Source organism: Lactuca sativa, chromosome 1, assembly GCF_002870075.4.
Source record: "Lactuca sativa cultivar Salinas chromosome 1, Lsat_Salinas_v11, whole genome shotgun sequence".
NCBI classification, from domain to species: domain Eukaryota; kingdom Viridiplantae; phylum Streptophyta; class Magnoliopsida; order Asterales; family Asteraceae; genus Lactuca; species Lactuca sativa.
Window position 1 is genome coordinate 11,913,828 of NC_056623.2, and position 15,106 is coordinate 11,928,933.

The window sequence follows — 15,106 nt, forward strand, 5'->3', positions numbered from 1 at the left end:
TCATAGAATTATAAGTAATCCTTAGAAAGGATGTTGTAAAATACCTTATTATCTCATTATCTCATAATAATAATAATTTTGATCATTCGTTAGCCCTAGTTATTTTGTACCAAAAGATAATAATCATCAAGAAAAATCTTAAAATAAGGTTAACGAAAGCAGGGCTAATATTTCTGTTCTTCATTTTCCTCCAAACTCGCGCCAAGGCTACCTGCAATCGATAAATACGTTGCACACATGTGTGTTTGTTTTTCTCTCTCTATATATACACACGCATGTTATGTATACATATATAGAGAGAGAAAGAGAAACACATACATGAGAACCTTCTAGTGAGAGAAAGAGGAGATAGAGAGAGTGGGAGGAGCACTGGTATAAATTAAGTGCTCGTCCGACGTCGAAAGCACAAGAATTTGCGAGTGTCTTTTTCACTTTATCATTACTCTCATGTGCTTCTACTTGATTCTGCTAATGGGGATGGCCATACAGTAAAGGTTCGTCCTATTTTGATTGATTTTACCGTACACGATAAAAAAATTCTGCGCGATTGATTTCGTTTGTGTGCTTCTCGTTGTTTTGTATGCTTTCAATTGAATAACACAATTGGAAATCGTCAATCTTCTTTCGGTAATAGTTAATTTTGTGTTAGATCAATAGAATGTTTAATAATTTATCGATTTCGTGCTTTGTATTGGTTCATCTTCATGATTTGGTTTGATGAAATTTGAAGGCTGGGCGGTATTTATGCTTTCTATAATTTATCCAATTAGCTGATTGCATAATTTTGTTACCGGTTTGTTCGTTGAGATTAGTGCCTAAAGGGTTTCATTGAAGGTACTTTTTAAACTGTTAAATGAAAGAAGTATGGATGTGTGCTTCAACTGCCATGGTGAAAGTTTCAGCAAGAAGTCACACATATCTTTTAGCCCCTAAAATTTTACAAGCAAATAGGGGGTATTTACTGCTTAGATGTATATTTAAGCTGATTACTGCATTAATTAATTAGGTTCTTGATTATGATTCTGGATTTCCTATCATCTAGGGTCAAGAGTTGGAGTGGTAGTTATGAAATTGCTGTAAAAAATTGATAGATTGAAACAAATGTAAAATTACCTACCAATCCCTAGCTGTAAGCAACTACTTATCTGATAGATTGATAGGTTCTGATTCTGATTCTTCAAGTTGCAACAATCGTTTTACTACACATCTAATGTTATGTTTCCGAATTAGGAATGAGCATCTTGATGTTGTATTTCAAGAAATATTTTTGGGTAATCACAAAGATTTCACTAGGAACTATATATGAGGCAAATTCCAATATTCTCTGTTTATATTCTTATCAGAGATATATAGTTAGGTTAAAACTAAAGCTATAAGCTCTATGTTTTCATTTTGGGGTGTTCTCCAATTGTAAGTGTGTTTTTAATCTCCATATTTAGTCCTGAAGTTCAGTTCTTGCATGAGAAAGGTCTTTTCTTTGACTTGAGGACAAGTGTTAGCAAATACGATTATGTTAATATTAGGGTCCTTTTTTTATGTGGATGTCCTATCTGTTGTACCATATTCTACTACACTTATCTTTTTCCATTTACGTATTTTAACTATCATATGATCTTTTTGACATTTTGTGTTCGGGGTTGCATGCTTTAATAGTTAAATGTTTGAGGACATTAATGATAGATACAGATAATTATCATTGTTTATGATATTCCCAAGTCTTTGTCTCAGGGGTGCACGAGTTTTCACAGGGCAACCAAATCATCATGTGATATGCTGTTCATGAAATACCTTGTTTCACATATTCAGAAACCAAAACTAATGTAATTATTAAAAATGTACAGAGGGTGACATCTCCTTAAATTACACCCTCATCAATGGCCCCAGGTGGATTGCCTTACTTTGACCCTGAGTATGAGAGCTTAAGCATCCGAATAAACCCTCCAAGGGTTTCTGTAGATAACCATAGCTGTGGTGAATGTACTTTAGTCAAGGTAACCTTTCTACCCTTTTTATCACATACCGAATATACCGACTTTTTAATAATATAATTATATATATTTTTTGTATGTGTTTGATAGGTTGACAGTGTAAACAAACCAGGAATACTACTGGAAGTGGTCCAAATATTAGCAGACCTGGATCTCATTATTACTAAAGCTTACATCTCCTCTGATGGTGGATGGTTCATGGATGGTATGCTTATATTTATTAATTATTACATGAACATAATTATATATTAAATAAAAAATACTACAAGTTTAGTTATTAGTTCTTCCTGTTTTTCTTCTACAGTGTTTCATGTCACTGACCAACAAGGAAACAAAATAACAGACAAAATGACGATTGATTACATAGAAAAGGTATTTTTTTAAATAAAAAAAAAAAGTTATATATATTTGTATCTAAATGACTAAATCTTGAAACTTTTCATATAGGCTCTTGGTCCAAAAGGGCACACGTCAGACGAAAGCAAGACATGGCCCGCAAAGAGAGTCGGGGTCCACTCAATGGGAGACTACACAGCCATTGAGCTTGTTGGTAGGGACCGCCCGGGTCTGTTATCCGAAATCTCAGCCGTAATTGCAAACCTTAAATTTAATGTAGCAGCTGCTGAGGTATGGACCCACAACACAAAAATAGCATGTGTTGTTTATTTAAACGATGATACGACTGCTGGAGGTGTAGACGATCCAACTCGATTGTCTGCCATGGAAGAACAGCTCAAGAACATACTTCGTGTCTGTGGAGATGATGATAAAGTAGCTCATACTAATTTCTCAATGGGTTTGACTCATATTGACCGAAGGTTACACCAGATGTTGTTTGCTGAAATGGATTATGAAGGGAAAGGGTTGAGAGATGAGGCTGATTGTGCTGCGTTTTTGGAGTTGAAGATTTCGGTTGATCGGTGTCTGGAGAAGGGATACTCCGTGGTGACTGTACGCTGTAGGGATCGGCCTAAACTTATGTTTGATATCGTCTGTACCCTTACAGACATGAAATATGTTGTGTTTCATGCCACAATCTCATCAGATACCCCCTATGCAACACAGGTATTCCATTTACCAATACATAAAAAGCCACTAACATTTTTGTTATATTTCATTGACGAAACTGAACATGGTTTTTTAAAAATTCAGGAGTACTATATTCGTCATGCGGATGGCACCCCTGTCAACACTGAAGGAGAAGAGGAAAGGGTTGTTAGGTGTATCAAGGCTGCAATTCTGCGTAGAGTAAGCGAGGTAAGGAATATTAGTTTTAAGGGCATTTTCGGTATTTGATTATGGTCTAGATTAAGTGAAAAAGAGTCATCAGGTTAGAATCTGTTGTTGCCTAAGTAAGATTCCTGATTGTTTTGTAATGAAGGGTCTTAGCCTAGAGCTGTGTGGAAAAGACCGCATAGGATTGCTTTCGGAAGTGACACGTGTCCTTCGGGAGAACGGGCTTTCAGTGTCGAGAGCGGGTGTGACAACTGTTGGGGAGCAAGCAGTGAACATTTTTTATGTAAGAGATGCATCTGGTTCTGGGAATCCAGTAGACATGAAAACCATTGAAAGGTTGAGAAAAGAAGTTGGCCAAACAATGATGCTTAATGTCAAAAAACCCCCTTCAACTTTAACTTCAACTTCAAAACGACCACAACCAACAAATAAAACAAGCTTCTCATTTGGGAGCTTGTTGGAACGCTTCTTGCCTTGATGCTTCAAACTGTAAGTGAAATTTGTGTTTGATATTTGTATAGAATAATTTTGGCGTACGATAGCTTGTTTGAGAAGGCCATGTTCACTTTTTTTTTTTTTTCTTTTTTCGTGAATATTGTGTCTTGTTTTGTTTTATGTTTGTAAAATTAAGATGTATGTTTATGTTTAAAAACTAATAAGTCTCTCCTCTTATTGGTAAGTAAATAAGAGACCAGAGCATTGGAGTGCAATTTGACTTGTTTGGTCTCTTTGCTTGTAATATAATTTGTTTTTATTCTTTCATGAAAACAGAAATGTTATAGATTAGTATTTACAATAATCTAGAAAAGGGAACAACAATATTTGATACGTTGATACATGCATTATTATGTTCAAGAGTGGGATATGATTGCATAAACATGTATTTGATATATTTTTTTTTATCAAACTATATTTAACAGTACAAAAAAAATCTTATCACTGGTTGATACATTATTAATCTATGATTCTGTGGTCACAATTGCATCAAGATAAACCTTACCCGAGATTTAGCTCTCAAGTGTAAAATGAATTTTTCAAAAATTATGCTTGTCTTCAATTGTTTGACAGTTAATTAACAAAACAAATTATACTAGAAATCACTTTACGCTTGGTTACTTACATGAAGCGTTTGAAGTGATCTTCGGAAATATTTAATAACGGTATCCTTATATCTCGTTTTTGGCATGTTTTTGGATATCGGTCTCACGGTTTAATGAAATCATTGTGATCTTCACTTTTTAATATGTAAGCATAGTTTTTAAAACTCGCAAACACTTAGAAAACGATTGATAATGTGTTAAACCGATATAATTAATATCTTGTATAATGTGATTAATAAAATATGAAAAATACAAAATATTTTTACCATAGGAAATGAAAGGGAAATTTTAGTAGCAAGAAAATTTTAAAATTTAAAACAGTATCTTTTTTTAGGCACGTGGGACCATGATCTCTCCCAGACACACACAACCATCGATCCCTTACACGTGGCTTCGTACGTGTCACCCGTTTTTTTCATTTCGTCACGCTTCCCCTCCTCGATAAACCTCTCCTCGTGATCTTGAAAGGAACAGCTTTTTAGACGAAGAAAATACAACAAAAGTACCTTCATTTACGCCATACCCATATCAATAATCCACGATAACTAATACTACCTTCTCTTTATTCCATACATACTTGTAATTTAGTGTTCACAGCAGTTGAGCCACTTGTTAATATCCGGAAAACACCGCTTTCTTGTTACCAATTTTGGAATTACTTGCAATTTTGGAGCACTAGATGCTTCCGCTCGATGTCTAGTTTCATCTGAATCCATATTTCCCTCATTTCTCTTCCGTAAAGAAAACCCAGTTCTTTTTTATTTGAAGAATTAGGGTACGTTTACTTTCTCGTCTCCGTGTTCTGCGCTTCTTCACATTCTCCGTAGTTAGGTATTTCATCTTTACTCAACTTCATGTATCATCAAAGCCTCCTCCCAGCTTCTTGACAGTTGTATTGCTTTAATTCTTGTCTTTCCTTCTGTTTCTCATCGCCCTTTTCTTTATGATCACAGAAACAAGGCGTTTTATCTAAGGGTGTCGTTTGGGTATTTATCGAATATCAACGATGCAAACCGATGAATTGAACATGTATTTCAATAACATGATGGTCCTTGGGAGTGTGGGTAGGGTTATTACTGAGTGGAAGGACATTCCGATGGAACTTTTGATGAGGATTGTATCTCTGTTGGATGATCGGACGGTCATAGTTGCTTCTGGTGTATGTAGTGGATGGAGGGATGCTATTTGTTGGGGACTTACTCAATTTTCACTCTCATGGTATCTTCTGTCTTTTCGTTTCACCCTTTGTTTCTATGCTTATGTTTTTCGATTAATTTTTGGGGATTCTGCATAAAACACACGAGCTTTTCTTGTCTTTAAACTTTTCAATTAAACAGAGTCGTCTTTTTGGATATGGATTTGGTATTGTCTTGATTGGTTAATTTTTTTTTTATGTAGGTGCAAAAACAACATGAACAACATGGTGCTTTCTCTTGCTCCCAAATTCACGAAATTAAGGGTTTTGACCCTTCGGCAAAATAAACCACAGCTTGATGATCATGCAGTTGAGACAATTGCTGCAAACTGCCATGAATTGGAGGATCTTGACCTGAGCAAGAGCTTTAAACTAAGTGATTGGTCCCTTTATGCCTTGGCTCGTGGTTGTCCAAATCTTATTAAGCTCAATATCAGTGGCTGCTCTGCTTTTAGTGATGCAGGTCTTGTGTATCTCAGTGGCTACTGCAGGAAACTCAAGATTTTGAACCTTTGTGGATGTGTAAAAGCTGCATCCGACAATGCCCTCAAGGTAAACCAATATATCGAACCTCCATATGATCCTTAAAAAATATTTGAGAACAAACGAAAAACTATACTTCTTGTGCATTAAGTCAAAGAAACAGTATGCTACATTTGCGTCATTCAAGTCTTGAAATGTATAAGCGAATGTATTTGAAAATTTTGGAGTGTTGAAATGCAAGCAGGCTATAGGGTACAAGTGTCAACAACTTCAGTCGATAAATCTTGGTTGGTGTGAAGGAGTTAGTGATGTTGGAGTAATGAGTTTGGCTTATGGGTGTCCAGATCTTCGTGCCATTGATTTGTGTGGGTGTGTTCTTATAACAGGTAAATAATTACCAAATTGTTCTTTTTGTATGTTGCAGTTCAATAAATTAATTAATTAAAAAAAAAAAAAAAAAAAAAAAAAAAAAAAAACAAGTAACTAAATGCATTCATAAGAATTTGGAGTTGAAAATATGTGTTTCGATGCTGAGAAGTCAATTTTTATCATTTTATAAAATGGGTCCATCCTCCATACTGTTGTTCATGCCCATATATTTCTCTCTTGTGAATACATTATATTTTGAAAGATGCTACGATAAACAAATCAATACAAAAAGCACATTGCTATTTCTTGCATTTAACCTTTAAACTCAAAATACGTTATTTGTGAAACATTTGCAGATGAGAGTGTGATAGCTTTAGCAAACAACTGCTTACACCTTCGGTCTCTGGGGCTATACTACTGTCAGAACATAACAGACAGAGCAATTTACGCATTAGCCCACAGCCGAGTGAAAAACAAGCATGAAGTATGGGAATCCGTGAAAAGCAGGTATTATGAAAAAAAGAACGAAGAAGAAGAAGGGCTGATAAATCTGAACATCAGCCAATGCACTGCCCTAACACCGCCAGCTGTGCAAGCCCTTTGTGACTCGTTCCCTGCACTACACACGTGTGCGGGCAGGCATTCTCTCATAATAAGCGGTTGTCTGAACCTCACCTCCGTCCACTGTGCTTGTGCCTTTCAATCACACCGTGCCCTTGCATCACTGTCTCATTGACCCGACCCGACCCGACCCGTTTGTTGTCATGTGATGTTTGTATAGTTGATGTTGGTATGTTTATGTTATGTTGGGACTTTTTTATATTCTGGAGAATTTGATTCGGATCGTTTCGTTTTCGGTTGGTGTTTCTGACAAGTCATAAATTAAACCATATATGAAGACGTATGTTATATATATCACGTCCATATTGATGAATGAAGGGCATATATATAGAGGATTGAATAAATATGAATGTTTTTTAAGAGTAATGATTATGCAATCATGATTCTTCAGACCAACTTCCGAAATCAATTACAAATAATCCAAGTTTTAAAATATCAATATTATTAAATAGATTGAATGGTAGTCCCGAATCCAAAATAATGTCAAGTCAAAAGTTTTACTAAGAAACATGGGGGGCTTAGAGGGGGGCAAAGTGGACAGCTGCACAGGGCCAATTTTTTTCAGAACCGGCCGTGCTAAAAAATAATCCAAAGTGAAAAGGCTTTTAAAATTATGTTTATACTCATAAATATCAAATGATTGAAAATCTCAACAATGGTTTTAAGACCTAACATCAAAACTAATGACAAGCTTAAAAGGGTTTAGTAACCCATGATTCCAAAGTTCAAAGTTCTATCATAATCAAATAAATCAATCGAGTCAATATATGCTAACATTAGGCAGCTGACAATATCAATAATATTTAAAAGTTTCAACAGAATGTAAGGGGAATTTAATCAACATATAATATTAATGCATTATGTATCTATATCTTTCCTAATTCGATCTCAATAAGTTCACCTTCACAAAAGTCTAAACTCTAAATCTTAATCCATGAAATATTTGTGGTTACAGTAACGGCAAAACTCATAAATAAAATATCTCAATGCGGTTGTAGTAATGACATAACCCGTGAAAGGGATACTTCAAACTAGGGGTGTTCGTGGTGCGGTTTAGAGTTGAAACCGCAAACCGCACCGCACATGCGGTTTAAGTTTTTTGGAAACCGCAAACCACACCACGAAATCTCTAAACCGCATTATGCGGTGCGGTTTCATGCGGGCGGTTTGTGTGCGGTTTATGCGGTTTGATAAATTGTTCCGATTCATAACTTTTGTTGTTATTCATTCCATTTAAACACTTTCAAAAATTATTTTTTATATTGCATACCCTTTAAAAAAACATAGATATTGCAAACAAAAATACCACAAAATGTTTTGCTAAGTTGTTGTGACTTATGAAATTTGATATGTTAGTCTTTTAAGGTAGTGTTTGTTTTTTGTCTGCAGATCTGCGTGGCCTCTTCTGTCTGCGCCGCGCAGACTACGCACAGACATTAGCCTTCACAAACTGTTTGTTTTTTTGAAGACTGCAGACATAAAAATGTTTGCACGCTCTCTTCTTGGCGCAGATGTGGACTGGAGTCTTCTAACATCTTCAGACATCTTCTAGCCTAAAAAAACATATATATCTTTATTTTTTTCAAGCTTTTTTTTAAATTTATATTTTTTCCAACTTTATTAATGATAAACAATTTAAAAAGAATTACGAAACTTTAAAAAAAAAAAAAAAAAAAAAAAAAAAAAAAAAAAAACCGTTCAACGATACAAACATGATATTTTTGACAAATTTATAAATAAAGATTTATTACAATAATAGTTGTTGAAGTTGTTTATATAAATATGGAAAAAAAATCATAATATATTCTTATATTTTTTTTGCCAATTTTGTAAAACATTATGTAATACAGTATCGTGAATTTCTTGAGAAAATATTTATGGTACATTTTTAATGGATTTAATTTAAAAAATCAAAGTTTATTTCCATCCATATATGTATCGAATTCTTTGATCACTAATTATAATGTTTAGTTATAACTTTGCAACCAAAATTGTTGGTTTTTATCAAATATATACGTTAATTCATACTAATGAATCTAGTACATGGTGATATGGACTGTTCAGATACACCACAAAGGACGATAACTTTATTCCTCATGATTTACTGATGTTTCGGTAAATATGGTTGTGTTTATGAGATTAAGCATAATTCTGGTACTTTGAAAATATTTAAAGAGTAGCAGAACGAATAAGAAGAATCTATTAGGCAGAAAGATAAAAGTTTCTCCGATCTAAAAGGAAAGGATAGTACTTTGGTATCAGGTTTTATGATCATCCTAGGAATTGTGAAATTATATCACAATTGACTCTTCCAAGAACATCTTAGTACATTTGTATGACTAGGAAGAGGAATCAAACATTGTTGGAAATGGTTCGATCATAGATGAGTCATACTTTGTTCCAATCAAGTTTTAGAGTCATGCTCTAGTGACTACAAATCATATCTTGAAACTCATTTCAAACTAAGAAGGTTGAAAACGCCTCGAAATATATGGAGTAAATATGTTTTTCTTACTCTAACACATATAGAATTGGATTTGTGATGTTTTTCGTTAATCGAGAAACAAAAGATAAATTGAGACCTATTTTGTGAAGTGTTTTGTTGTCAGAAATCCACACAAACTTTTGAATATTTGTTTTAGCTCATCAAGGAATGTTCCTTGAGAAAAAAAAACTAATATGTCAAAAAGTCAGTGGGAGTCATATTCATCTTGAGAGTCTCAAGAGTCAACCGACAATATACCTTTTAGTTATCACTAGTACGTGACCTGAGGTTGATAACCTATCGTGTTTGGTTAACACATTCTTATTTTTGTGCACTTCTAGTTGAGTTGTCAATGCTTATAAGTTATATGTTTTCATTTAACTGCAAAAGCAAAAGATACATTGGTCAGTGAAAGTACATTGATTAATATGGATGAGTTGTTAACAACACGGAAGCACTGGTAGGCCCTTGTGCTACCAGAGGGCAAGAAATTTAGAATAAGCGAAGTTCAATCCATGGAAAGAAAGATAAATTTGAATTTTGTTAGGTCTTAAACCTTGTCTTATGATTGTAGGTTGGAAATGATAGATTCACATGGATATGAACATATGCACCATAAAATATAGGGGAAGAGTTTTCGTTCTAATTCATGAGAATGATTACGAGGTGATATGGGCAAATTTAGTCATATAATTTATGCATTATCTTAATAATTTATGTTGTTTTTGTCTCATTTAATGAACAAAAGGTACTTAATTAGTTTAGAATTTCATTTTTCAGCAACAATGACATGCTTGGATGGAAAAGGAAACGGAACTAGCGATTGGAGGCTTGGATCTTGAATTTTGAAGAAAGAAGGATGTTGCTGGACAGCTTGACCCCTCTTCAGTGTTTTGGCCATATCTCATGAAGCGTAACTCCGATTGATGAGATTCAAAATGTCCTGAAAACTAGACACAATTTTGGACGACTTTCATGTTTTGAGAAAATGTTGATTCCAAACGGACTCGACGACTAGGCCATAAAATCGACGAGTCACGTCGAACTTTCGCGATTCTGGACTCGCTGACTTGCCGTACACGGGTTTTAAGTGACGGAATCGCCGAGTAGGTCACTAGTGTAACACCGTAAAAATTAAAACAATTTTTCGCATTTTAAAAACCATATAATTTCATTCACATCTACATTTTAAAACATTGTATCATCATTATCTCAATACAAAACCCCAAGATCAAAACATATGAACTCCAGTGTGTGTGTGTGTGTACGAGTCATGTCGGCGCCTTCCCGCGATCATCACTGGTACCTGAAACACCACACATAAAACTGTAAGCAATAATGCTTAGTGAGTTTCCCAAAATACCACATAAACACATATCAGCCACTTAAGGTTGTAACTTGTAACGCCCGCAGATCCGGACTAGTCAATTTAGAGGCAATAGGGGTCGAAAACGACTTTTCGACAAAAAGATTATTTAGAATAAATAATCCTAACCAAGTTGTAGAATATGTCACAAGGTTTCCGTACATATAAAGAACCCCGAAATCCGAGTTATAACGAAGAAGTTATGACCCGTCGAAGTTTCGCGTCGGAACCGACACGGCGCCGGGAAGCGTAAATAGTAAACTTATAATAGAGTGAGATTTAGCCTTAGCGCTCTAAACGAAAGTCGTAGAATATGTTAAACTAAGAACATCGATAAAAAGAACGCCCAAATCCGACTTCGTATGAAGAAGTTATGATTTTTCGAAGTTTCGGAATAGCAATGTACAGCCCGAAATTCGAATATTAGATCGAGTGATTTTTAGCCGACACAACCTAAACGAGAATCGAAGAACTCGTTATTAGTAGCGTAACGATAAAAAGACAGACGAAAATGGACATCGGATAAAGAAGTTATGAGATTTTAACGGACCAATCCTGTCCCGGCCTGTTAAAAATATAACTTTAAAAATAAAGTCAAAATTAGCCGACGGAGTCTAAACGAAAGTTGTAGAGTACGTCTCCACCTACGCGTGGATATAAAGAACGTCAAAAACGGAGTTCGTATGAACGAGTTACAAATTATAATAGCATATTTACGTATTAAAATAAAATATAAATCATGTATACGTACACACACACACACACACACACACATATATATATATATATATATATATATATATATATATATATATATATATAGGTATTGACGATGCGGTCATTATAAGACTAATGTTGAGTTCTTTCGACATTAGTTTAGTACAAATATCATTAAATCCATTTAAAATAATATAATAGAAGGGTGTTTAGTTGTTTATATAACTAAAAGGTCATTAAGTAATTATGGAGGGTAGTTTTTGAAAATTCAATTAGTATAAACAAGAGCCTTGGGCTCTCATATTTCTTGCACCATTCTCTTGATTCAAGAGTCTTTCTCTCCTTATCCCCCGAGCATTTCGGTCCCTCGTGATTCGACTTCTCTTTCTGTAGTTTAGTATAATAAGGTGAGCGCTGAAGCGCTGCACGAATCTTTCTTAGAAAGATTCAGCGACGAAGTTCTGCCCCTGCAGAGCCCGACTCCTAGCTAAAATCTCATTGTAAGTAAGTTATGCTTACCCTATTTTAAAATATAGTTTATATTTAAAATTAGTATTGTTATTATAAATTTATAATAAATATTTGAGCTATTATTATGACTTATATAAGTGTCGTTATAATATCTTTTTAACTACTCGCGGTACGGGGAATCTGGTTTAAAGGGCCGCATAGGGTTGTTGGATTTCAGAAGTGCTATACGCCAAAATGGTCCTGCCCTCCGGTGTTTTATGTCTGGCCCCTGTCTGTACATAGTGGTTGGAAAGTATTGTTTAAACGCTTATATAATAATAATAATAATAATAATAATAATAATAACAATAATAATAATAATAATAATAATAATAATAATAATAATAATAATAATAATAATAATAATAATAATAATAATAAGACTAATAATTAGTCACGGTAAATATTAGACTAAAATCTAGTGGTAATAATACTAGGTTTCGTCGAAGGAAATTATTTTGAAGTAAACGAAGCGTTGTCCGAGTACCGAGTCACCACCTTCTCAAGTGAGTGCATAGTTACTTTCATCTTACACATAGATATGAAGTATTTAATGTATATTACGTGCTGTGAGTGCATGGTCCATTTCATCTTACACATAGATATGAAGTATTTTATTATAAATTTACGTGCTATGTGTGCATATTGTCTGAATACTTGCTGTCTATGCTGGTGAAAGATTTTTATACATGTTTAAATGATGTAAACTGTATAAAGTATTTTATATCTACAAGATATGTTGGGTAAAACATGGGTAGATGAATGATGAGGGATAAAAGTTGAAATAGAAGAAGATTAGTAGCATGGACCTACTGCCCTATAGGTATACATTGGCATCAGTGGACCTAGTACCCTATAGATGAGCACTGGCAGCTGCGCCACAACCCGTAGATGTTTTAGATCTACGGTAAACGTCCTAGCAGCTGCACTCTAAGGACAGTATCGGCAGCTACGCCTAATAGGGAGCCTTATGACCATGACAGTGGCGTTAAAAGGTCAATACCGGCAGAAGCGCCAATGTCCCAATTCTGGCAGCTGCGCCTAAGTGACAAGATTAGCAGCTGCGCTTGACCAAAGTGTCATTGGCAACAATGGACTTCATGTTGTTTCCTTAGGATGATCCTTAGGAATGAATGAATGAGAAATAGCTGGTTCTTAGGGTAGATCCTTAAGAATAAAGAAGATAATGGGGATGGGTAATTGGGTTGATTGTTTGATTGTTAAAACATAATAATTATATTATTGTGGGTTGAAAACCCTATGTACTCACCAGGTTTCCCAACCTGACCCACTCAGTTTATTTGTATCACGGGTGTCGATATGAAGTCACATTACAGTGAGAGATTTAAAAGAGATGTAGATCACTAGTGTAAATAAATGTAAGTTCTGTTTATGCTTATGTTTCTGTATTGACGATGACATCCCAAATGTTTTTAAAAGTGAATAAAAATATATTTCTTTAGAAATGCTTTGATAACGCGATTATCATGTTTTTCTGGGAACAAATTCCGCAACATTTTTATTAAAAGAAGTTACTCTGATTTTTATAAAGTATAAACAAAATTGGTCTTTTCTGGCCGTGAAAATGGGATGTCACTCATAAAGTTCAGACCTTGACACTCATATAACATCTATATGGTCTAACTTGGTGATTTAGCCCCAAAAATAACATCCTAAGCTCATGGCTCCTAAAATAACTCATAAAGCTCCAAGGGTTAAGGTCTCTGGACCTCTTTGGGTCCAGATCCAAAGCATAAACTCGAGAAGGAACCAATTGCTCCACATATCAATCCTCTAAAGGGGGGCTAGAAAACCCTAACTCTAAGAATCAACACCAAATCTGAAGAATGTCCGAATAAATACCTCAATATGAAGTCTATGAACTCCGAAGTCACCAGAATCGCACCTCCTTCAGCCTCCTCTTGCCTTGGTCACCTCTTTCTTGCAAATATACCAACAAAATGATCAAGAATGGCCTCTCCTTCCTCACAAACGCTCTAGATCTCTTAGGGTTTCTCTCTGGGGTTTGGTAGCCGCAAATGACGGCCCTAAGGGCCTTTAAATAGGTCCCAAACCCAGGAAAATATGGTTTCATTAAACAGCGTGGACTCGCTGAGTCCACTCATGAACTCGTCGAGTCCAGCTGTGATCCCGGATACGAATCCGCGACCATACTCGGCGAGTCTAAACACCAACTCGCCGAGTTTCCTCTCAACCTCCAAAAAATAAAGTAATAATTAATATACCTGGGAATCCGGGTGTTACAATTCTCCCCCACTAAAATTAGACTTCGCCCTCGAAGTCTCACTCTGCAAACAACTCTGGATGCTGCTCCCGCATCTCACGCTCCGGCTCCGAATTCAACTCTGACCGTTTCCGATGCTGCCACTGGACCTGCACCAGAGGCACCTCTTTGTTCCTCAAAACCTTGATCTTTCGATCCCTAATTGCCACCGATCTCCCAATATAGTTTAGGCTCGCATCCACCTGAATATCTTCTAATGGCACCACTGCCGACTCATCGGCTATACACTTTCTCAGCTGCGACACGTGGAAAGTGTCATGGATCTGACCCAACTCTGCAGGTAACTCCAAACGGTAGGCTACCCTGCCTACCCTCGCGATCACCCGGAAAGGACCGATGTATCGGGGCCCCAACTTGCCCCTCTTCCTGAATCGAATCACTCATTTACAAGGAGAGACCTTCAGGAGCATGAAGTCATCGACCTGAAACTCGAGCTCGGACCGGCACCTGTCCGCATAGTTCTTCTGAAGAATCTGAGCGGTCAACAACCTCTATCTGACCCTGCTTTGTCGTCTGAAGCACGATCTCAGTACTACCTATCACACGCTGCCCTACCTCTCCTCAGCAAATGGGGGCCCGGCACCTCCTCCCATACAATAGCTCAAAGGGTGGCATACCAACGCTCGAATGATGGTTGTTGTTGTAGGAAAACTCTGCCAAGGGAAAGTACGTGTCCCAACTCCCACCAAAATCCAACACACATGCCCGGAGCATGTCCTCGAGCGTCTGAA

General features: G+C 36.0%; 2 protein-coding genes across 6 annotated transcripts; both read left to right on the plus strand.

The window, feature by feature from the left end:
• The first annotated feature begins 220 nt into the window (after positions 1–220).
• Positions 221–3,950, plus strand: LOC111904149 (ACT domain-containing protein ACR3). Of its 4 annotated transcripts, none has more exons than XM_023899925.3 (7): positions 221–494; positions 1,842–1,991; positions 2,079–2,193; positions 2,293–2,360; positions 2,436–3,053; positions 3,141–3,245; positions 3,370–3,950. In XM_023899925.3, exons 2-7 carry the CDS (start codon positions 1,875–1,877, stop codon positions 3,700–3,702), a joined length of 1,356 nt encoding a protein of 451 aa, XP_023755693.1. In that variant the 5' UTR covers positions 221–494; positions 1,842–1,874; the 3' UTR covers positions 3,703–3,950. The 4 variants fall into 4 exon arrangements, with proteins under 4 accessions (XP_023755693.1, XP_023755691.1, XP_023755692.1 ...); XM_023899923.3 differs by having other exon boundaries at positions 222–494; positions 1,729–1,991; XM_023899924.3 differs by having other exon boundaries at positions 488–627; positions 1,729–1,991.
• An 832-nt stretch (positions 3,951–4,782) lies between these two features.
• LOC111904151 (F-box protein SKP2B) lies at positions 4,783–7,284 on the plus strand. Of its 2 annotated transcripts, none has more exons than XM_023899930.3 (5): positions 4,783–5,099; positions 5,278–5,542; positions 5,723–6,071; positions 6,247–6,388; positions 6,728–7,284. In XM_023899930.3, the coding sequence occupies exons 2-5, from the start codon at positions 5,331–5,333 to the stop codon at positions 7,105–7,107; spliced, it is 1,083 nt and encodes a 360-aa protein (XP_023755698.1). In that variant the 5' UTR covers positions 4,783–5,099; positions 5,278–5,330; the 3' UTR covers positions 7,108–7,284. The 2 variants fall into 2 exon arrangements, with proteins under 2 accessions (XP_023755698.1, XP_023755697.1); XM_023899929.3 differs by having other exon boundaries at positions 4,784–5,155.
• The last annotated feature ends 7,822 nt before the right edge of the window (positions 7,285–15,106 follow it).